The sequence below is a fragment of the Myzus persicae genome, unplaced genomic scaffold (assembly GCF_001856785.1).
Source record: "Myzus persicae strain clone G006 unplaced genomic scaffold, MPER_G0061.0, whole genome shotgun sequence".
Classification (NCBI taxonomy): Eukaryota; Metazoa; Arthropoda; class Insecta; order Hemiptera; family Aphididae; genus Myzus; species Myzus persicae.
Genome location: NW_019103539.1, coordinates 146,968 through 172,988, shown reverse-complemented (window position 1 = coordinate 172,988; position 26,021 = coordinate 146,968). Strand labels below are relative to the sequence as shown.

At 26.6% G+C, this 26,021-nt stretch overlaps 1 protein-coding gene across 4 annotated transcripts; it reads right to left on the bottom strand.

The window, feature by feature from the left end:
- Positions 1–918: 918 nt before the first annotated feature.
- Positions 919–24,705, bottom strand: LOC111034703 (eukaryotic translation initiation factor 4 gamma 3-like). Of its 4 annotated transcripts, none has more exons than XM_022316033.1 (31): positions 24,154–24,705; positions 17,191–17,331; positions 17,073–17,119; positions 15,128–15,190; positions 14,194–14,268; positions 13,867–13,918; positions 12,934–13,244; positions 12,692–12,793; positions 12,080–12,482; positions 8,156–8,292; positions 7,532–7,739; positions 7,302–7,462; positions 7,115–7,219; positions 6,840–7,040; positions 6,384–6,521; positions 5,860–6,063; positions 5,716–5,792; positions 5,502–5,646; positions 4,935–5,229; positions 4,587–4,681; positions 4,364–4,497; positions 4,231–4,301; positions 3,983–4,164; positions 3,721–3,905; positions 3,582–3,661; positions 3,368–3,516; positions 2,356–2,463; positions 2,190–2,285; positions 2,026–2,104; positions 1,794–1,955; positions 919–1,736 (listed from the first exon to the last, which is right to left on the bottom strand). In XM_022316033.1, the coding sequence occupies exons 1-31, from the start codon at positions 24,209–24,211 to the stop codon at positions 1,534–1,536; spliced, it is 4,467 nt and encodes a 1,488-aa protein (XP_022171725.1). In that variant the 5' UTR covers positions 24,212–24,705; the 3' UTR covers positions 919–1,533. The 4 variants fall into 4 exon arrangements, with proteins under 4 accessions (XP_022171725.1, XP_022171729.1, XP_022171727.1 ...); XM_022316037.1 differs by lacking the exon at positions 24,154–24,705 and adding an exon at positions 19,566–19,675 and having other exon boundaries at positions 1,534–1,736; XM_022316035.1 differs by lacking the exon at positions 24,154–24,705 and adding an exon at positions 17,699–17,872 and having other exon boundaries at positions 1,534–1,736.
- Positions 24,706–26,021: the final 1,316 nt, after the last annotated feature.

Sequence of the window (26,021 nt, the reverse complement as noted above, 5' to 3'; positions counted from 1 at the left end):
ATTATTATGCAGACCATAAACTGTCATCGACGATGCACCTATATTATATGATTCATCATTGAATTAAAATGTCACACTTAAGTGCATTACTATGATTCACCTACTAAATGAGTAGATGTATCTTAGGAGTTCGGTTACCTACTAGTCTCATTTTTTTTATTGTTACAACTATAATATATTGTCATTTACAACTATACATCATAGGTACCTACCTATGTCGTGAATAAAATATTTTTGTAGATAGATCATAGCAATTGAATTGACATGAAGAATAGTCCGGCACCAAGTAATAATTGTAACGTATGGTGTGCAATTCCAATGAGTATGAGACAGAATATTAATTGACAGCTGATCTTTATTTAAACGATTGTCATCATTGGTACTATATAATACAGATATAAATCAAATTTAGTAGACCTAACAATGAACTGTTCCACAAATAACAAATTATAACATTAGCATGTTCATTATACTGGTATATTGAAATGTCAATGTTACTACTGGCTATGGTTATGATCTGAAATAGCATACGCACACATATATATATATAAAAGTGACTGAAAAACATAATTTTTAATCGTATAAGGGTAATAAAAAATATTATAATTTTGATTATTAAATTAAAATCATTTTTATAATTTTTTTTAAAGTTATATTATTATTTCTAAGAAACATTTCACGAATAGTCGCTACCAGTAACTGGTACGAAAATATATTACTACTTGTTAATTATTTTAAGATAGGGAAGGAAAAAATAGTTCAAAATATTAACAGATAATGAGAAGAGCATGTTAAAAAATAAAATATTTAAGTCAGTTTTTTTTACAATTTTTATTTATTTTTTTATTTTTAATATTTCAGAAATAACATTAACCGCAACTTTACACATTTTGAATTTATATATAACTGTACACAATAGTCCGACAATGGTATCAACGTATATAGAAAAATATAGTTTTTTCTCCAATGAATTATCTTCATAACAATTATTATTTTGTAAATTCGAATTTTCTATAATAACTTGTTTTATCAAGACACATTATAATTTCATACATGAAATTTAATTTTGAAATAGCATAGTCTCCATATTTACTGAAACGCGTTTTAAAAACTAATGTAGTTAATAAACAGACAATTATCAATTATATATTATAATTCATATAAATATACTAACAAAATTAATTTGTCATAATCCCATTGTCAAAAAGAGAAGGGGGAAGTAAACGATTTAGGTCATTCATTTTTATTTTGTTAAGGAGACTAGCTTTAGTATTAAGTTAAACCAGATATACAAAAGATAAATAAATTAAAATAAAACCCTTAACAAAAAAACACTGTATACAAATATTTGCAAATTTATAAATAATTGAATTCCAAAGGAAATAAATGAAAAATGGCTAAGTATTTAGAATTTTTTTCTTATTTATATAAATTTTTTATAACATGGTATCTACAATAAAATAAAAAAAATAGAAGAATTTTTGTCGATTGATGAATATTGAATACACGCAGACTTGAGTTAATGCTGTTACACTACTCAGCTGTATCTTCCTCATCAGAATCGTTTGCTGCAAGTGAAAGGAAGAATGAATTTAAAACCACAACAGCCATAGTTTTAGTTTCTAAGTCTTCATCAAATCCAGTTTTGAATTCATCCTCTTTTTTCCATAATTCAAACGATTCTTTACTTATAACACTATCCTGATAGAGTTTATGGAACAGTCTTAACACCATTCCTAGTGGAGAAAACAATGTTAGTAATAAATCTAAAAATCTAACAGTTGGTAACTAACCTCCAGGATGTTCAAGAGCAGCAGACATAATTTGAATGCCATACAGACATTGTACTTCTCTTGCCTGGATTTCAGGTACTGGAAGTGGCTCAGACCGAATATAACAGGTCAACAATTTCACATGAACATGATCAAAGAAATCCTCATATGAATGATTTGGTTCTATAAGTTAAACGTTTATATTAAATAATTGAGTAACTATTTTTTCATAATTGCAGAAGAAGTGACTTACTTGAACATACAATGACAATAGCTATAGTTAATGCACGCACAAACTGAGGACATTTTATGATTTCTGCACTGATATTATCCTAAATCAAAAAATTGAATAACAATGATCAACATGCGTATACAATGAAATAATTTAATTTGGATGGTTACAATTATTTTACTCACACTTATCCAACTATGCAATATATCATACAGTAGTTTACTATCAGTCATTTTCATTTTATCGTACATAGCAATAGATAAAAGGAATACTCCAATTCGCTAAAATTAAAGATATTAAATACAATAGAATAAAAAATACTCGCTTTTTTTAAAATGTTTAAAAACTTACATCATTTTTAAAATATTTATTTATTTGGTTATTAGGCATAAATACGTCAAGGGGAACATATTCTGACGTCCTCCACTTATTGTAAATCCATAATATACCACCTAGTTGCTGAAACAACAAAAATAGAGGTGTTATAGATCAGGCAAACAAGGCACAATTTTAAGTTAAAATAAAACATAAAATTAAATTGTAATGAAATAATTTAAAAATATAGGTTATCAAAAACATATATTAAATACCACACAATAGAGATGTAATTTCACTGCAATCATTATTTTATAAGAGGACAATACAAATACATGAGTTGTCTCTGTCTTACCAACATATAACATAACAAATTCTACATTTTAAGTATTCAATAAACTCAGGTATGTAGGGGACAACAAATTGACCTATTGAATTAAGAAATAAGAATATTAATAAGTGGATCTTCCAGATTTTTACGTACATTTATGTTTAAACAAGTTGTGAGAATTTTAAAATTGTTAATCGTTATTTTAAAATGCTCATAAGTTGTTTTAAAATAAAAATAGTAAAAACTAGATAATATTGTTAATTATTAATTTAAAAATAGGTCAATTCTCATATTGCTCATAACAGATTCAAATGGACTATTCAGAACGTACAATTAGTCATGTTAAGTATTACAAATATTAACTTCATTTACTAATATTAATTTGGTACAGAATAAAATAATATAAATTATGGCAAAAATATAATTAATATTACCATATATTAAAAATAATGATAGATATGTAACGCCACCAAAGCAATCATTTATCGTTCTTTAATTAAATTAAGATTTGACTCATATGTGGTGCACAGTTGCCGGATACTTACGTTCCACATTATCCTACCACCACAATGCACCCCTTAGTCAAATTAAAAACAAAAAAAAAAAGAACAAACCTTCCATAGCGTTTTCTATCTATATTGGTTTTCAATATGAGACGATATTATCAAAATCATTATTTTTCATTTGAATATCCAATTTTACTTAACTACCACTTACTTCTTTAATGTTTTGCGTTTCTTTGGAACTAAGAATTTTATTTAAGACTTCTGTGAAAAATTTACTTGAATTGTCTGGTCGTATTGATGTACAAGAATCTTTTAAATTGTTAAAATCAAAGGAAGCATTCTGTGATAATAATAATGGAGCTATAAAAAAAAAATTTAAATCAAGATTGTTTGAATACTTCAAATACTCGCATAAATGAAGTTACCAATAATGGCAGCAATATAGGAGAAAAATTGAGGGTAATCCATCAAATAATCATTCCAATCTTTAAGGACGGCATCGATTCTATAAATAAAATTTTTTTAATTAATTACAAGGTTTATATACTATAAATAAATACCTACCCTCGATTTATGGCTTCCATAGAAAGAATTTTTTTAGATAAAAGCTCTGCAAAAATTTTTCCTGCCACTGTTGTCCGGGTAATTGGACTGCTATCTAAAGTTATAAGTGACGTTGATTTCACAAACTCTTCATGCCTTGTACGGATCACAGAAGTTTGATCTTCCGATAATGAATAAATTATATCCTATAATAGAAAGCAAAATTAAAATCATACTGTATTATAATTTATACATGATAAATATTTTTATCTTAAATACATACATCTAAATTTTGCATTTGCTCATATTCAAGAAGGATGTTTTTACATTTCATATTAATTTTATCAGCCATTTCAGAGTCCAATTCTGATACTGGTTCTTCAACAGTTTCTTTGGGCTGTGAACTTGAAGAATTAGTTGGAGGAATGGGTTGAGCAAATTGAGGCATCATCATACTCGCTACACCTAACAATAAAAAAAAAAAATAGTTGTTAGCATTTTGATAATTGACTAGTTTATAAGATGCCATACCAGACATCATTCTTTGTCTTTCTTCAATTTCTGATATAACAACTGGCTTCCGGGATGAGTTTTTATTAGACCTAAAAAATAATGTAAGGAATTAATGAAAATAATGAAAATCTAAAAAAATAAATATATTTACATAATTTGGGGAGAATTTGACGATTTCTTATCATCATTAAGAACTGCATATAGATTACTGCTAGTAAATGTCATGTTTTTCCCCGTGGTAAATGACCATTTGGGTGGTCCTAATGTTGTCACATTTGTGTTTTCCTAAGGAAATTGAATGTTTAATTATTATTATTACAATTTGAGGCATGTTACGTTATATTACCCTAATTATTAAAAATATAATGTATTACCTTAAAACCTTGTAGTTTGGATTGGTCAATAGTATAATTTTGTTGCTTATACTTAGTATTATTTTGAACAACATTCCACTCATTTTCATTTCCACCTAAAAAGAACATTTAAATTGAACAATAATGTAATAAATATTTTAAGTTATTAATAATTAAAGTTGTAAGATTTTAAAATGTGTTTTTATCATAATGAGTAATTAATCAACATTTTATAATATTTTCAGTGAGAAGATTAGACAAAATAAATCATTTAAAAACACATAAAAAATGAATTAAAAAATAACATAATTTTTTTAGTAGTTTTAGTAGATTACTTTATGGTTGTTTATAGAATTTTAAGATACTTACGGCGACTTTTGTTATCACCACCCCTGAATTTGTCATCACCACGATGATGATCTCGTTTTTCAGGTCTATTATAAGCTAGCGATATAGATTGTTGTTCAATTGCTTCATTTTTGACATCATTTTCTATTTCATTTATCATTTTAGGTTTACTATCAGTACGTCTAGGTATCCATTTATCCCTACGTAAATCAATGACATCCTGTATCATGAACTTTATTCTAGATGGTATCTTGGATTTCATGTCTCGAGACGTTAAAGCTTTCAGTTTATCAAAAGTATCATTTAAATCGTAAGACTGAAACAATAAAATATATATAGTTAGTTAATCTTAGAAGTTCAAAATATATTATTAGCTTAAATTTAATTTTCAAATTATGATAATCTACATCAATGAAGTTTTAATTACTTTTTAACTTTATAATGGGTAAATCAATTCTAATATAAGTTGTCTGAATATCATATTTTTGGTTTGAGTTATTTAGACAAACCCAAAATGTGCCATAACAATGTCAAGTTAAAACCATAATTTCTAATTAGCTTAAAAAAATAAACAAAGTTTAAATTTACTTGTTCCAATTCTTTTCCAACAGTCTTTAATAAATTGCACAAACATTCTAGTGGTTCTTCAACATGTTTAGTGACTAAATTCACGATGCAATACAACATAATATTTGGAGTAAGTATTTTTTGTTTAAACAATTCACCAATAAATCTAATAAAATACAATAAAAAAATATAGAAACTCATTCTTTATTTACTGTTAATTGTTATTTTAAATTACCGGCAATTTCCTACAGAACGTTTCCGCAGTCTTCTTTCATTTTCTTCAAATTCTAGTTGAAGTTCTTTTTTCTTTTCCTAAAAATTGTCATCATAATAAATTAACAACTATTATATTACCATATTTGTATATTGTCAATATTACTGGATCTTTGCACGAATTGATTTCAGTAAGTTTCTTAGCAGAATCCATTTCTTGGGCCTTGTCTAATTCAAATAGGCTTTGGCATTTACTTATTATTAACTTCTTAAAAGATGCTGTTTTACCATCTTTAGAGCTAACTTGTACCGATTGCATAGCTGCACATAAAGATGCATAAAGAGGAGCAAAACTTTGTTCTTCTATTGCCTGAAAAAATTCTTAGGTTTATTAATGTGAATAAATTAAAACACTTATCATGACAAAAATTAATCAATGAACCATAATATTCATTGCAACTATAATACGTAATTACTTATATTTGAATTATAAAATAATATGAAGATTCATCAATATTACAAAAATGAATTTTTTTTAAATTCTATAAAAAAAACTAATTCATGAAATAAAATGAAGGATCCATCAATTAACTACTGAGTCGTAACATTTTTTTTTTAAATTCCAACAAAAAAAAATGGACAGAAATTTGGACTTTTAACATTTTTGTTTATTATATAAATATATATTACCTTTTCAAAAACTAAATCAATTGTTTTCTCCAGACGCTCAATAGTGTCAATAGGCAATGCCTTAAACCGCTCAGTTAAAGAAGGCATGTTATCAGGAGTTATTTTATTCAAAATTGATCGAACACTTTTGTTAACCTCCTGAAAAAATAAAATTTATACAGAATAAATACCAAGAATATTTTTAAAAAAACCATTATTTTTACTTAAATTTTGTGGATAGATCTTAATTTAATGTACTTAATGAAATTGATAAATTTAAATTACTATTGACTCAAAATATATGGTTCTTACAACTATTTATCATCGTATGATAACATTTGACATTAGCTTACATAAAAACTAATCGCTATATCACACCATATATTCAGAATCTATTTACAATAAATTATATCTCAAAGTTCAACTATTAATCAATTGCTGGGTAAATTTATTAAAATTGAAAATTTTAACTCCTACATCATTCTTTTGTTCCTCTTCATTTTTGGTTTTAGCTACTTCAGACTTGGTGGCTTTTTTAGCAGCTGTTGGTACCCAAGCATTTTCAGTCTGATTTAATTTAACTTCTTCCCTTAATGAAAGAGACATATGAATAGTGTTAGGTTTTGCTGTTTTACTTGCTGTTTTTCCTTGACTACTATTGCGTTTGGCACCAGGTTGCTAAAAATTATAAATACAACATTTATTAATTACTGTATTAAGAAATTATCAATTCTATCAAACTGTATACTTACCATAATAGGCATACCACTGCCACGTTGGCTATTACCAAGTTTAAAATAGGAAGGCATAAATCCAGTTGCACTAGCACTTTGAGACCTTGGTAAATTAGGTATACCCTATAAAATATTAAATTATATAAAACAATAAATGAGTTTAATATTTAAATTTTAAATAACAAATTTTCCTTTAAAAACTTACACCTGATGAATTAAATTGAGGCGTACTAGATAATTTTGTTATATTACTCCAGTTTCTTAATACATCAGGCTTCTTTTGACAAACAGCTTCACTACCAAGTTGCATTAAAAATAATTTAGAATACACTTTTTTTCCAGTTGGGTTTGTAACACTCCATTGCCCTATATAAATATAAAATACAATTGTAGTTCTTGAGTAAACATAAAAAGATAAAAATTAAAAGATTTAACCTTCGGCATAAGGTAAATTGTCTAAATAACTAGGTAATTTTGGAGCTGCATTTTCAACGATGGGTTCGTGTTTAATTCCATTGTTTTGGGTTTCTTCCGGTTGTAGTGATAACTCTTCTGCTTTCGGAATAATACTTTCTTCTTCTTCATTTTTAGAGTTATGATTATTATTCTCATTCTCCTTGTTTTCTTGATGTTTTAAAATATCCTATAACATATACTTATGTTTTATATTTATTATATCGAAAAATAGTGCTTTTAGCTTTGAATAGGCTAATTTAATTAATATTAATATGACGGTTGCTGAAAGTATGGTACAAGATTGTATTCTACAGTCACAGACTATAAATTAAGTATCTCCCGATCAATTGGAAAACAATTAAGAGACTTGATCAATAAGTCAATCTTCAAGTAATTATTATACTTTTTATTGAATTAAAAATACAAAACAAATTGTATTTATATATATTATTTTTATCTGTGGCACATATATACAATAAAAAGTATGATACCTAAATAGTTGATTTAACAATCTCACTACTTTACTATATTGTTTCTACTTGGCTAAGTTTTTACAACCCATAGCAAGGTAATAACAGACCAATAAAAGCAGGTTTCACTCACTGTAGTTTTTGATTCAATAACAGGTTCAACAGTAGTAGTTTCAATTGTATCTACTTTTATTCCATCATTGGCATCTGATTTAACCAAATTCTTCTGCTGATTATTCTTCTTCTTAATTTTAGTTTTTTTTGGTTTAACTATAAAAAATAATAAAAATCAATTACATAAAGTTAATATATTTTATTCAAGAAGGAAATTCGATGATAACATTTTAAATAACATTATAGCAGATGTTTTTCTCACAAGCAATACAGGCTGCCAGAATAGTCTTAAATAGCTCAATGATGCAAATACTAAAAATAGGTGACAAGGTATACATTTATATATTGCTGGATCATGTGTCAGCCTCTACAAATATTTTACTATCAAAAATATGAAATTAAATATAGTTTAAGATCAAAAGTACACACAATACCATATAATATTCAGTTTTCCAAGTATTATAATATTGTTTATTTAAATAAATATAAGACTGGTACCTATAAATTAAAAATAATTTTTAATACGACAATTGAGAACCGCTGGATTCTATGAAATAGTCTTTCCTGCCTTCTTATTTTACCTTCACCTTCACTTATACCCATTTACCAATGATAGATTACATGAACAAACACTTAGCAAATCAATAGTGAGCTTATCTTCCCTTAAGCATGATTTAGAGGTTCATTGATACATTCATTTTATAGAACCATTGAATGAAAATATTTTTTTCATGCAACCTGGCATAAATTTTAAATTTATTCAATTTCAATTTTAAATAAAAGTTTAAAAAAAAAAGAGTGTGAACATGCAATCATCAAGACAAAAATTACAATTCTTCAATCTAAACCATTAATATTAATTTAAACATCAATACATGAATCGTCCCGAATGTAAATTTTAATGTAATTATATTTTTTTTACTACATATTTTATTATACAAGTATCCACATGTCATAACTTAATACATTTTATGTATTGGAGACAATATTACAAAATAGAATTTTTAAAAGGCATGAGTGCCAATTGCAACGTAACTCTCAAATTTGGAACATTATTTATAATCATAATTCATATACGTATATTGATAATTAAGGAATCCCAATTATACATTTAAAGGCCAAAAATGTCAACAAATCTCAAATTATAAAACTATTCAAGTTCATCAACTGCATCATAAATAATAAGGAAGTTAGATAAAATAAATTACTTCATATGATATACAAATTTAAAAAACAGTAAAGTAATCCAAATTGAATTTCTGCTTCCTGATAAAATTGTCTAGTCATAACTAGAAAATACATTTTTATGATCTTGGCTATAAAAAATTTCATTTGAATAATAATACTTATATCAACAATTTCAGTGAAATTCGAATTTTAAACAAAAACACACAGTTAAACTAAAAGAAAAATGCATATATTAGACTAAAATATTGGGATACAGTCATCAAGCTTTTTGCAATAAAAATCAATAAGTACTCACTAATAGGCCCCTTCATATTAATTCCAAATACCTAATATGACATTCTTCCGATTGATATTATTATTTCGAAGTTATAAACCCTTTTATAAAAATGAAGTTCTAAGAAAATAAAAACACGTGCGCATTCAATGGTATGAAAAATAATAAAACAATTTGAAAGGCAACAAACGACCTCTGCATTTTGCAAACAGTTGATACCGGTCAGTAATACCAACTGCATACAATTCGTAAAAAAAAATTAAATAGCATGATAAATCAGTGCAGCCATTGCACAATATTGTCACATAGAAATTAATGAAAATGAAATTTAACCTATAACCTTATCTTAATATATTAAATTAATTATTAAAGCAGGCTATGGATAAATAAATAAAATACTTAAAAACATTTACGGTGTTGAATCTAATTACACCAAGTACCTATTCATTTAATCATTTCTGAAACAAACATGAATGAGAAATAGATAACTCATATCGAGGATATTGTCTAAACGTAATAGAAAATAGTATAAATATGTAAGAATTTCTCAAGTAGGTAGTCGAATAGAAAACCACTGCGAATTTGGGTGGATATCCATGTCGCAAGAATTTAAACATTGATTGTCCCGTATTGATATTTATAGTATTTGATTAAGTATATGGGAAAAATATAATTAAAATTTGGAATTATATACACCCACCAAATTCATTATTAATGTATTTATTAAAAAACAATTACGTGATTAAACTTTTTACGAGTAATCTATAATTTTCTACATCATAATTTGAAGGAGTCCGAGCCAATTTGGGTTTGTGGTTGCCATTTAAATAAAAAATAATAATACGAAAAAGTTTAAATTTGACACTAATTACGAATAACCTTGTAAGATTGTAACAAAACATCTGACCACTTTGACGTAGACAAAGTAGTATACATATTGACATTATACACAAATGAAATAATTATTGTGATATGTTAAGGGGATTCGATACCGTCATTTTCTGTTTTTGTCTAACACACGCGTGACATAGTAATTTAGACGTGTTTTTTGCCAAACATACTAATTGATCTAACGAAGCGATAATAAATCTGAAAACAGATTTGAATTTGTCGTTAAGTCTACTTAAAATCGACTTTCCCACATTTTTGATATTATCCCCCAAATTCCTAAAAATGTCATATTAAAAAAGAGCATTTAAAAATTTTTGTATTTCAATTTTCGGAGAATTTTATATCAAAAAATCATAAATGTGGGATAGTCGATTTCAAGAAGACTTGACGACAAATTCAAATCTGTTTTTAGAATTCTTATCGCTTCATTTGATCAATTGGTATATTTGGCAAAACTATGACTGTCACGCGTGTGTTAGACAAAAACAGAAAATGACGGTATCGAATTCCCTTAATACAGAATGTGGTGCGAACGATGAGAAATCACAGATAGGTGACTAATTTATTAGTGAATCTATATTTCCAATTAAGCAATATTAGTAATCAATATTATGTAAGGTATAGTAACTTCCTCATATTTTGATCTGACTGCAATACCACCATATGGCAAACGAGTAATAATTAATACATAATCTTATTTAGATGAACTCAATTTTAATTCCCCGAAAGTTGAAATTCAATGATGGTTACAATATAAAAAAACAGAAAGAAATATTGAAAATGTTGAAAGCACTTTTTCGTTGAGGCGTTTAAAACACGAGCTTGCAAAAAATAACAAATAATTGATAGCATAAGAGAGCATTTCCTTACTTAATCATAATTCATAATCAAGTATTAATATGAGACAAAATCAAAGTCTCAGCAAGGGTACCCAAAAGGAAAAGGGCACACTCACTTGTTATTTTGGTTACTAATAATTTTCTTAATTTTCTAAAATAAAAAACAATTCAACTACATTCTTGACTTTTGACTTTTTTCCCTATACCTCCTAATTCTATATGTATGACAACTTCAGTAATTATTCCATCAACAAACATCAATCGAATTGAACAAATACTTTCAAGATGGTAATGATATCATAAGTAGAAATATTCAAAAGAAATTCATCATGTTTCACTTTTAATTTTCGTTAAACTTCTTTATTACAAATAGTTGAAGCTAAATACATATATTATTGAAGGTCTATTAAAGTTAGGCTGAATGCAAAAAAATGTTAAGACATTTGGTTAGCATGTTTAATTTAAAAGTGCAGCGGCACTTACATGTCATTTTACACCGATATAAGTAAGAAATAATAATATTAAACATGTTTGTATTAAGGTAAAAGTGAAAATTATTGATCGATTAAAAGACGTTAGAAGCCATAAATATAATACAAAAGAACAACCTCCAAAACCTTTCTTTAGCACTCCAGGCTTTGAAGTGTATGTATCCAAGCATGGATAACATTGAAGTCTCTATGGTACTCTTCTACTTTACCAGACAATTTAGTTAAATTATTTTGGGGGACCAAAAATATTAATTTATTACCTGATTTAACAGATTCTTCATCTGTAGTCTTTTTTAAAAGAATAGGATCCTCTGAAGTATTGGCGACATCAGCATTTTGCATCTGTACTTCAGGAGGTGTAGTAGAACTTGGTAATATATTTGTTGGTGTTGGTTCTATTTCACTCTCATTAACATCTAAAGTGGTATCTTCAGAGTTAATAGTCAAACCACCAATAGAAATATCAATTGCATCACTTATTGCAACAGGCACTTCTTCTATGTTAGTAGAATCAACACTTATTTCTTCAACTTCACTAATAACTTCTTCAGAAACCTGAGTGTCAACTTCTATGGCTTTTGAGGGTACTAAAGTGCTTTCACTTGCCAATTTTTTGACTTGTGATTGGAATTCATTTCTAACTTTTTCACCTCCTTCATTATTCTGAAATACATATTTAAAATGTTGGTAAATACTAAATTTATTAATATTTAAACTAATTTGTGGCAATAATTTAAAAGTTGGATTTGAAAAAATCAATAAATTAACCAACAAAGCAAGGTGAAATGTAACTGAAATTAAAATAAATAACCATGGGACAACATACATAATTGAATATTAAACCACGAACCATAAGGTAAAAAAAAAATTACCAGATTATTATCAGATGATTTAGTGTCATCTTTTTTGACAGCACTTTGTACTTGACTTTGGAATTGACTTTGAACTTTCATCTTTTCCAATTCATCAGCACTCTAATAACAAACCAGGTACATTTAATAAAATTATGTATTAAAATGTAACTACTACAAAAATACCATTGTAGATGTGTATTTTAATAAAATATATACAATTTATAAAGTTGAAGTTATAATTAAGATCAATATTATCTTACCGGTGGCCCTTGTAATGAATTATTTAAGTCAACTTCACGGCCTGTATTAGGATCAATTATTTGAATAAGAACTTTTTTCCGTACAGGTCGAGAAGATGCTTCAGTGATTTGCATTGGGGTAGTTGATGGTTGCTGTGATACTTGTTGCAAAGGTTGTGTATTAGGGGTCATATCCATTGGTTGAGACTGAACAATGAGAGATTGTCCATGGGAATTTTGAGCATTACTCATATTAGCTACAGGAGGATTCTGTGGCCCCTGTTGTAGATTAGACAGCTGTATTGGTCTTGTAGGTTGAGAATAAAACAAACCTGAAAGTTGAGATACCATACAAAACTATAGAAATTAAAAATTTAACAGTATTACAATTACAGTTAGTAAAAGATGATTAGTAATATGATAATAATGTATATAGCCTCTTAATACTAATAGTTAATAGTAATGTAAATATATAATAAAATATTCTGGGGAATTTAGGCTGTTAAACAGCCTTCACTCAGAATAGTTTTTTTATTAGATGCAATAATTCAAATTCAATGTATCTATTACAGTAACAGTCTAATGAGACAATGGTATATTAGAAACCTACTATACAGCACACTGAAATTTGACTTCTCTTATTTTATAAACTTAACATATCACTTAGTAAAAGTTAAGTTAAACTCATGCAACTAATAAAAAAAGATCAAAATGTTTGATCAATTTTAAACAAAATGTATGTAATATTAAGTTATTTATAAATAAAACAGTAAACACTATATTTTTGTAGTAACAATTCCTACAATACTGCACAAATATTAAAGTGATAATAAGTAAGAAATTAATTTTACCTGAAATTAAATTAAATGAATAAAATAACTATTAAGTATAAATAAGTAATAAGTATCAAAATAATAATTATGTAATTTTAAATAGTATAACTTGAATGACTACCTTGTTGATTAGGGTAGTTTACATATGGCATTATAACGGCTGTCTGTGAAGCCTAAAAGAAAATAATATTTTATTTTATTATTGTAACAAACATTTGGTAAAGTATAATTAAATCAATAATTTAAACAAAGAAAATGTTATGTTTTTGGGATCTATAAATTTGTCAATATTAAATATTGTAAATACATTTTATTGAATACAAATACAAACAATAAGCAAAACGTTGGTAATTATTAATAATAATAGCAGATTTAAATATATTATAAAAAAAAAATAATGTATGACAAATAATTAATTTTTATAAGATTTATACTAAGAAATAAATACCTGCTGTGGAGTAAATGGATAATAAGCTGGGTGGTTACTGGTTCCTTGATAAGCCACATTTCCAGGCAAATATAACTATAAAAATAATGTCTCAACATTAATAATATTATTTCCATTCAGCCAAATTTTGAGATATTCTAATAATTAAGTTAATAATTCCAACTGATGTTCTGCTTGATCATAATTCTGACCAACAAATTATAAACAACTAAGCTATGATTATGATTATTATTGATTATTAGGGATTAATAAATGTATATTATTTAATTCCAACACCAAGATACAAATTTAGTTCCAAACACAACTACAGAGATAATACCTTTTTAAAATGTATGTTAGTATAATAAACTATCAGTGTTATTATTAAGTATAATACAACTAAATTATTAATAAAGCATATGTTAAGTAAAATCATTTTAAACGTTAATAGCTATAAAGCTAGGGAATAACATTAATTCCAATAAAATATTAAACATTAAATTAAAATACACAAAATCTTGATATTATCATAAAGTCATTACCATATTTGTTTAAAAAATATTGAATTCAATTTGTGTTCGAACAAAACATAAAACATTTACTAATGGTAGCACCAAATACATTTGCCTCCAAACTCAGATTTGAGACTTAAGATCAAATTTAACTTACTGTAGAGTTAATAATTAAAGTGAATTTATTATTTTCCAATATATGTAATAAGATATTTTAGTTGATGGAATGGGTCCTATAATACATATTTAATACATATATAGTTATCATAAGATAAAAATTAAATTATATAATATATTGTACAAAATTGAAAGGTACGAAAGAGTATCGAATTGTATAAGCTAAGGACTGTGTAAGTCAAACGATTTTACTAAATAGAAGGAAAATATTAAGATTATAAATTAACTTTTTTTTTATCAAATCAGTAATTTGCATAGAAAATTACCTGATATTGGAAGGGTCCTCTTGGTAAATTACGTGGTGCATTTGGTCTTATATGGTGGGGTAGCTGAGCACAAAAAGCAAGCATTAATATACATAACAAAAATTAGTTTGGAAAAAGTTAGACATCATATACACTAACACAAATAATTCTTAGTATTAACTTTAGCAAAAATAGTATTGAGATCAAATAAATATATTTTTTTTTTTAATTTCAAAATGCAATGAAAGAAGAATACAAATTATTCAAGTGATAAAATTGTTAATACTAAGGTAAAAAAATATTTTTATAATCTCATCACTATTAATTACCATATTCAGACAATTACTAGCCCAATTTATTATAATAAAAATGAAGATTGATACACTCAAATAAAAAAAATATAATGTAATTAGATAATACATTTAATTAATATAATTGTTGTACATACATAATTGAATTTTTTTATGGGTATTTAAATAACTTTTAAAAAAATTATTAAGAACAGTGCAAAGGGCTTAATTATTGTTTGAATGGTGTATCTTTAAAGGAAAACAGGCTATTAGGTCAGTGAATTTTCTAACACCATAAAATACCACAAAAAGCTATTTAGCATAACACCAATGTTAAATAGGAATACATCCCAGTATCAAACACATCATACTCCCAGTTATGTTGATTGAACCGTAAAGAAAAAGTACTCTTCTGTTACTTATTGTCAATAAGACTTAAATATAGTTTTAATTAAAATGTTGTATTATTTCATGCACTTTAATATTTAAATAACTTAAAGTTATACATCAAAATTTCTATTGATTTACAGTTAAGAGAATATTTCGGTGTCTAAAACGTACAACAGTTAATTTTGATTCAGTTGGACCAGTTTTAGATTCAGAGAGTAGAATTGAATGTATCAATTTTACAACCATGTGTTTTTTGTGTGTGCGTCTGTTACCACCTTAATGAGCATTACAAATTCTTTAGTTTTAACTTTAAATTCTCTGTGTTTACCATTATTCTTGAAATTTTCAAAAAACTTAGATTAATTTGAAGGTATTTACACTACAAAATCTATTCATAACATTTTCAGGTACATTGGTATTGACTTATAAATTAATAAAAACTAGGAATATTAAGTGAAAAGACATAATAATCATTATATAATTTATTATGCGATTTATTTTTTTCCAAAAGCGCAGAAATCTATCAGCATATATCATTATTACTAGAAATTATATTGTATAATTAAATTACCATTAAAGATAAATCATATAATATTAATGATACTTTATATAAAGGCAATAGAAATTATTTGTTTAGTATAGGTATATTTTATCACAACAATTACTGAGGAATTACTGCTTTAGTTTCCCCCTTCCACCACAAAGGCAATACACATACAATTTGCAACCAGAAACTTGGCTAGAAGTTGATGTTAGGAGCATTTATTTAGCCTTAAAAAAAAAGAAAAACACATAATCGCAAAACTAATACATTTATTACTTGGGTTAGAATCTAAAGGTACTTGTTAAATCTAACAGATTTAAACACAAACGGATGATGTTCTTACCATACAGTTTGGTAAGTTTCATAATAATTTTAAAGCAAACGACACATAGTTGGTTATGCCAAAGACAAATTTACTATATAGTACGTTTGTAAAGTAAAGTTAAGGCAATGCATGAGTGTGATTTCCTCATAAGTAACATATATTATATTATATAAATATATAAATAAGTATACATATCACACGTGTATAACTTTTTTATGATACTTAATTACTTTCTGCAATTTAATACAATACTGTTCATTAGCTATTTATACAGAAGTTCGTAGATAATGTTCATGATTATAATTAAAAATGTTAATTTATTGAAAGTATTATTTAGTAATAAAATAATGCAATATTTTATTATTTAATAAAATTGTTATATAAGTACTATATATTTAGTTATATCAATATACTTACAGTTTGCTGTCTCTGAGAAAGATGTGCAGGTACCATTTGAATTTGACCTAAAATAATTATTAAATTCAAATTTAACAATACAATTTTTGATTGTTTAAACATATTATATTTTACTTACCATGGGCCATATTAGTCATATGATTATTTTTCATATCACTAACGTTGTGTGCACCTGGAGTTACATAATGTCTTGGATTACGTGGACCACTAATTACATACCCCGGATTTTGGACTACAGCCTGGGGAAACTGATTAGGGTCTGAAAAATATATAAAAACGAAATACAAAATTTATTGATAATGATATAGCTGAGGATATAGCAATTTGTATTGGTACTTTAAAATTTGTTCATAGAAAAGGGAAAATTTCAAAAATATATTAAATAAATGCACTTTGACAAATATTTATCAGGTTATCAGAAGTAACAGAGCTTAAATAAAAACAATCATCACACAAAAAAAAATAGTAAAACAATTAACTAAGTATTGATAAATAATATTTTGATATTTTACAATATTAAAAAAACACTACATAAATATTTTATCCATTTAAATTGATTAATTGTTTATTGTTGAATAGTATATTAAATAAATATAACATATTTCTTAAAATAAATATAATCGTACCATTCATGATATATGTAAATAAAAACTAGTAAAAACATGTACATATGTTATGGTATACCATAGAAGATCGAGATTGGATGTATAAATAATTAAATTAATAATTATAGTATATTAAATTAAAAATTATTTTGCGTTTAAAATAGCTGAACAAACGTGGCTGCCAGGCTGGCATAACCACTACTACCTACAGATAGATACTGCCTATGCACATGATGCAACAGCTGTTTCTCTCCCCTCCCCACGAACACTATCAGCAACAGCGGAACAGGGCTTCTTAAACCACGACATCATTAGACTTAGAACTTATAAGTTATAATCTTTATTATACACTAATAATAATATAATGAGTATTGTCAACGATTATTAATTACTATTAAAATGTAAATATTTTAATTATATCTAAACGGTAAATATTTACTAATTTTAAAAAAAGAAAGTACTGAGGTGTATGAGTAACTTATCTTTTCTATTAATTTAAAAATAATTGGGTGACATTATTTTTTGAATAGGTACTTTAACATACAATTATAGCAGTGTAACCTAATTGTAATGAAAATTAAATGTTGGTCTTAAAAATCACTCGATTCTTGCAAATTATACGATTTAGTTACGAGTGTAACTTACGAGTGTTCTAGCTATTGTTATAATTTATTACCTTATTATGTGCTATTTGCATTCGGTAGTTAATAACTAGAAAATATTTTAGATGGTTGCGAAGTGTCATGGCTTAAAAATACTCAATATTTCTATAACTAATATTTTAGCTAGATTTTAGAGATACAATTAAACAAACAACTTTAAAATACGTAACATTAATTTCTATTTTCAGCTTTGGTTTTTCCAAAACAATCGAATGAATACAAATATTAATAGATAAATTATATTAGAAATACATTTTTGGTACTCTCGGCAAAATAATATATAACATAAATAAATAAAATGTTGGAATCAAAAACCGAAAAATAGACATGACAATATAAGTAATACAGGAGAAACAATATACATAGCCGATTGTGTGTATTTACAATAGGTTTTTTTTCTGTCTGCGATCAAAATTTGTGGTAGTAAAAATGATCCGATTTTCTTTTGTTTGTACAAACATAAAGAGGTCAAAATTGAAAATTCATTAGTTTTCAAAAACATGAGGAAAAACAAGTGAAAAAAGAAATGATGTAAAACCAATTTTTGGCGCAACTCAAAAACTAATAACTGTAGACACTTGAAATATTCACAAAATATTTATAATATTAGCATTTTTCATCTAGAATTTCATAGTTTTTCTTTTTATAACTAACAGGACATTTAACTAGAAGATTTCAAATAAATTTTTTTATGTTTATCAAAAAAAAAAATTAATGAGATATTTTTTTTAAATTTTTAAATTGGTATAGGTATGCTAGGATTATTCAATGTAGGTATCCTCTCAGAATCGTTTTTCGTATGGAATGAATTATCATTGAAGTCAAATATAACACATTTCAATGATATGCTCAACAACTACTGTAGGTACAGCAGAGTACCCATTTATTTTTAGATTGTTTAATGAAATATGGAAATATAATTATAAATGTAATGGTACAAATATTTTTAATCTCAGACAAATTTCTAAGCCTTTGGGTACCTACATAATAAATTATATAAATTAAGTATTTAAAAATTGATTTGCTGTAGACATAAAAATATTTTTAAATTAGTATATAAATGTATTCATAATAAAATAATATACCTCATACTTGTTTGTTAAAATTAAATATTTTCTCAATTAAGTAATTCATTTCATTAGGTTGCATGTATAATTATAAATTTTGTTGTTAATGTAATATTTTGAAATAGCTCATAGATATTTAAAATAAAACTTTGTCTTTACCTCACTAAACGTCTGACCAATGTTGAAAGTTATTCACAATATGTAGGATGCAAGAAAAGTATAACTTAACTAAACATTAATGAACAGTTTATAAATTAATATGACAGCAATAGGTATTGAAAAATGATAGGCTACAGATAAAAAGAGACCACATGGCGTGATTATTTTATATTTGTTATTAATCTAAATAATCAATATTCCTACCACTTAAATATTGTTTCTTATCTTCAAAATATTTGAAAAAAAAGTAAAAACATATTAACATATTAAGATAACAATTCTAGGCTCAATTTAGGCAAGACTTGAAAGGGTTTAGTCTCATTGAATCATCAGTTAATTACCTTATCTATGGTAAACTTGGACTTCGTTTTTCAATTGATTTTATTCTTTGATATTTATACAAAAAATTTTTTATTTGCTTTTGACCAATTACAATAGTGTCGAGATTAGAACAAGGATATACAATTTATGTAGTGACCCACACCCTTAGCCCCTACACTGTAGTTGCAGAATCTGTAGTCGGTGGGGGGAGTATTGAATTTCTAAAAATTGTTTATTGTTAAAAACAAAACTACAAATAAAAAAACCTATTATAATATCAAGTTTTCTGAAAATTATGACTTAGTCTCCCAACCATGTTTCTGGAGCCTACTTGACTATAGCTTACTTAACATATTGAGTTTTGAAATGTAACCAAATTTTAACCCTTTAAAATGTCTAGTTGTAATATTGTTAAGACAATCTTTTGTATTTTCAGAATTTTTTTGTAATTATTATTATTACATAAACCAAAATTACAAGTTTCATTGATTGGTCCTTACAGATATTAATTGGCGTTACTTTGTAGATTACAAGCTCAGTGGTTCCTCTGATGATTATTCATTGGCCCAAAATAAGTAACAATTTTTAAGACAAAATATGCAATAATTTTAGCTTTTGTTAAATGTACATTATTCTATATTCTGTTCAAAATAAGATGATGACCAAGATGAAGTTATAGAATTTTGATGTCTTTGTGTATGTTTAGGTTTCTTACAAACCATGGGGTGTTTGTTATCGTTCTTAAAACTTTGTTTTTGAAAATTTGCAGTTTTTTTAAATGATTTTGTGCGCATTTACCCCAAAAGGGCAGGCGTATGTGATTAATGGGCACAGTACTTGCTTATAGATAAGTACCTAGGGAAATTTTGTGGCAAAGATATCCTATTTAAGATAAGGAAGAGCATCCCTAGACGTTGATAGGCTTGTGTAAGTTGAGATGAGAGGTGTGGCCACCAGGTTAATATTTTGTCAAACGTTACGCCAAGCCTGTTATTAATTACATAAAAAAGTTACCACTATTGAATGCCGACCCAGTAACCCATTCTTTACTGAATTACCAAAAAACCAAGCCACTTTCCGTACTATAAAATAAATTGTTAACTGTATGACACATGTATGACAATTTTAAAAGATATATCACAGGTCATAGGTTGTTAAAAGAACACTATAAAATGTATATTTTAATAGCTTCAATGAGATGACTAACTAAAATATAGGGTTTTACTAAAAGGTCATCTTAAATTACCAAAATTTATTTATTACTTAAATTACTATATAAAATCAAATTTAAATAGTCTCGCATTTGATAACATTATGGTTGTGTGTTTGCTAACAGTCTGACCATGGTCATGACGTGTCTACCATCAACCTAACCATGGTCGGGCATCTACTAAAATCCTGATTATGGTCGGGGGTATATCCATGCTGTAATTTTTGTCATCATCATTGTATTAACTATACTATAATATGGACTGCAAACAAATTATGGACATTTCATAGAAGAGCAAGTTAGAAGGCTGTAGTGCCATCTAGGTGACTTGTCTGATCCTAGCACCTAATTCCCATAGTCATATACATATATTTTAATTCTTTATCTGAGGCCGATCAGAAAGCACTAGATTGACAATGTAATCTGCCTTTATTTTTGAGTTAATTCGCAAATTGGCAATTACCATACACACTATTATTATTTGTTATATTATATTATTTATCTTTTAGTACATTAATACCAAGGAATATAAACATTTTTTTATTATTATCTATTTATATTAAATATGTCATGCAATAACTGTACTAATTTAGTCATATTTTGTATACTGTGGGTTTACCGATTTGGGAACATTCTATTCCTCAGGTAGATTATGTTGAAATATAAAAGACTTATTGAAATCTAGGTAATAAATTTGGAAGAGCTTCAAAATGTTTAACCCTTTCCACTAATAAGAGCAAAAATTATATTTAATTAAATAAAAAGTCTTTTATTTGATACAATATTTGGGTACCTAGGTCTATTTTATTTCTCATTTTACTAAAGAAATATATTTGAGACTTAAAATATAACATCAACATTGACTGGATGAGTCATTTCAAATAAATTTTGAATACCTTTAAAAAAAATGTTTGAACAGTAGGGAATTTATCATACATTAATAAAAAAAATTAAAATAACCCTTATGCTACAAATTGTTTGAAGTTCAAAAATTCAATAAAAAACTAATGATTAGTATTTAAATACCTAGTTCTTATTTAATCAAATTTGATTGTATGGTTGATTAAAATAAGCCTATCTAAATGCAAAATTAATATCAAAAATAGAAAATTATCATACAAATATGTACTAAGGTAGTAATAGGTACTATACTACAGCTATCCTAACTTCTCCAAAAAATTGCGGATTCAATCCAACTGTAATCCTACTAAAAATGTAGTGTTCTGTAAATCGATGAATACACTGTTCATGTCAAGCTATAATTTTAGTTTCATAATCTACAGCAAAACATTTTTTAAATTATTTGTATTTGTTTAAATAAATATTACGACATCCCTAACAATTTTACAATAATATCTGCAATAAAATAATTATTGTAAATACATGCATATAACAACAGTGCTTACCTATCAAAGTACTTTTTTAACATATATATAAAAAAGTATACTAGTATTTAAAAGTAGTTCACTAATAACATTTTTTTTTACATTGTAAGTAGGTACCTACACTTTATTATATTAAGTTTATGAGTTCTAAATGTTCTACTAAATACCTATACCTTAACAGTTAACAAACTGAACTACCTAAATACCGAAAATTAAGTGAAAATGGTTTTTTTAAAAAAATGGCTTGATTCAATACAAACTAAAACATTTTTAGGGCAAGGTAACTCTGACAAACTTTTTTTTTCTTTATTATTATATACACAATCTGTACCTCGTGGGTAAGATACAAAATAATACATGAAAGCTTGATAAAAGCAGCCACCCAGTGATGACACTTAAATTTCTGACAAACTTAAAAAAATATCTGTATCAGTACATATATTTTATGTAGGTTAATGATACATGTTACTGGGCATATTACGTACATTATTTAAATGAACAATTTGGTTGGTACCATAAATTATCCTAAATATTGATCAGTGCTGTATAATTTTATTGATTTTAATATTAGTATTAAACACAATATTGGTAGTACATAAAGCCAAAATAATAAAATAGGCTTCTTTTTTGAGATGTTAATTGACTAAGTGGAACTAGATCACAATAAAAATTGCATTGTACTTAATCACCTTAAAACATAAACCAGGAAATTTTTCTATTTGTATCCAACTATTAATTAATTAAATTTGGTGCTATCATGTCAAAGATATCAACCATATTTTGATTTAATTCCAGATTTCGTACCTTTTAATTAAAAACCCTCATTAAATAGGTTTATATAACAATGTGTTTGAAATGTTTTAACTATTATTTACCTAAGTGTTGATATTAAACGAATAATGTTATCAAGTTACTCAAAGAGAACAGAGATTTAATATTCTTCAAATTCGATGTTCAATGTAGTAAAAAAATATACTAAAATACATAGTTTTAAATGTTACATACTTTCTATGTTAAGCCAATATAAATACAATGTTAAACTAGTACAAATAGAATACCTAATTTACAATTAATTATTCATAAATAAATAAGTAGGTAGGTAAGTTGAAATTTTAAAAAGACAATATTAAATTAAAACTATTAAATGATAACCACTGTTCATAAGAAAACATTGATTAAAACAACATCACAATAGATCGGGGAGCCAATTGAGATACACTTAAATGCTTGGTAGGTATTCACTATCATTAACACTATCCGTGGAGTTCTAAGATAACCTTTGGCATCTAAATAACAATATACAAAAATGCCAACAACTTGATCTTGACGTTCTACCGTTGCTGAAGATTTTAAATTAAGTGTATTAATTTCACTGGAATTTCATCTGTACCTACTAATATTACATTGTAAGTAACTGCATTCACCAATAAATCAATGCTTTCACAGTTGAACGACACTTGGAAGATTTCAGAAGTCAATCCAGATGAATATATTTGTTAATATGAAAGATTAATACTGTGATAACATTTAAGTTGGGTCCTACCTATGTAGATACCTTCACTTCACATACCTATTTTAATATCTACAATTTCTTTTGAGATCAATAATTGACTAGGCGTTTTTATTATAGGTCGAGGACATTGGAAAATTAATAGTCAAACGCATTACTAACTTGAATACATCCCTTCGAATTTTCTCTGATGATTCTGGTTTTGGCCTCGATTGTTCATGCTCACTGTGATCGTTTGTGCGATGCTACGTTAGCGCCGAGCCTCGGTATTCCGGTTGTTAACGATATTAACCTGGCCAACATATCGTATCAGTCGTGATTCGTCAATGGACGAACCGATCGGAAAATAGTCATCACAAATATACACGAAGCGTACGAAACGCGATCAGGATGGATAAAAAATCAAAAAATGAATATATACGGTTGGCAGCCAGTGCCAAATTGGGTTGGGCACGAATTATGTATATAAAATATACGAAATTGCGGTAAAAAATTAACTACTTTGAAAAATACAACGACAACTATTACTAACACTATACAGACGATAACACAAAACGTTGGTAATAATAAAAAAGAAACAATTCGTGTGTTTAATAAAAAAATTGATATAAAATGGGCTATAAGATTTGACGTTTTACACAGCCATATTGCATACGAAATTTTTAACAATACGCACGATGCAGTCACTGGCCACTGCAAGCTTGTTTGTCATGTGAACGGGGGGAAACTCGGTGCCACCAGACCGGCCAACCTTTATGGTGGTAAGTGGTAACTATCGACAAACTCGATTAAATTTGATGTTTTCAAATTCGAAAATGGGTATAAAAATATATCGTTTGTATAGCAATTTATTGTCGTTGAATTAAAATCAAAAATGTTAAGACTGAAATGTATTGATGATGAATGATTATCAAAAACAAACAAAAACTATGATTAAATTTATTTACCGATTATTTCTTGCTACTTCGATTATTTCTCGACGCCTCACGCTTCACATGTAGGCATGTAGCTGAGAACCACTGAAAACTGCAATGTTTGTGGAACTTTGAAAACGGCTGATAAGTGATAGCGTCACGCTGTCACTGGCCACTGGACTCAGTGGAGTGTGGACCCGGATTGTCCGGATCGATGGATATTAGATAATATATTAATGGACTAAACTGAAATTTAATTGTTTTAGATCTCTATATTATCTTTAATTTACTTTACATTAAATCGGCTACTGCACAGAAATGTCAGAAAAACAGAATAGTTTGAACTGATAAATATGGGTGCACAAAAATAATGTGTAGTATTCAATATACTTGTAGTTAATATAATGATATATTTTGTTGTACCGCCAACGAGGAAATTGTTTATTATTATCTGTTGTCAAATAAAACGGATTATTCTAAGTTCCAACTATTCTAGCCAGTAGGTCATTAATGATTAAAATTGTAAATTACAAATGTTACCACCTATTGTACTTTTTTTTATTAAATATTTGTATACCTACATTATACTTACAATAACACAAGTCGTCGATCTAACATAAGACATTCATTATTTTCTAAAACGATAATGAAAAAAACCATGTTAGTGTTATCAACTATTAACGGGTTCAAAAATAATTTTTTTACATAATTTGAAGACATAAATAAACAATTTTTTACATTTTTTATTGTTATAGTTTTTTTTTATTTTAGAGTACCTATAAACAATTATAAACACAATATTTTTTGGAGTATTACTGTACATAACAATTTAAAATAGTATTTCGATTAACTAGTTGATTATAATTATAATTTAAAAAGGTATTTAAAGAGTAACAATTGGAGTGAAATGGGCAGAATGGCTCAGGGTCCAAGAGTACCCGCACACATTGGCAAACTATCCACTCTCCTCTCATTAAAACTTAATTAACAACAACTACTTAGTACTTATAATTTATTCTGGAACGAATCCAGTTTAACTTTTGGGAATTTTTTTTTTCAAAATATATGTCAAATTTTCTTTAATGGTTATGGTTAATAAACATCAAAATCGTTTTT

Excerpts from the sequence above, each read along its gene's own strand:
- LOC111034703 (XM_022316033.1), bottom strand. The coding sequence starts at position 24,211 with ATGAACAATCGAGGCCAAAACCAGAATCATCAGAGAAAATTCGAAGGG. Across the intron at positions 5,647-5,715 it reads CGTTCTGTAGGAAATTGCCG|ATTTATTGGTGAATTGTTTA; the intron begins GTAATTTAAAAT and ends GTATTTTATTAG. Across the intron at positions 4,302-4,363 it reads TCAAATTCTCCCCAAATTAT|GTCTAATAAAAACTCATCCC; the intron begins GTAAATATATTT and ends ATTATTTTTTAG.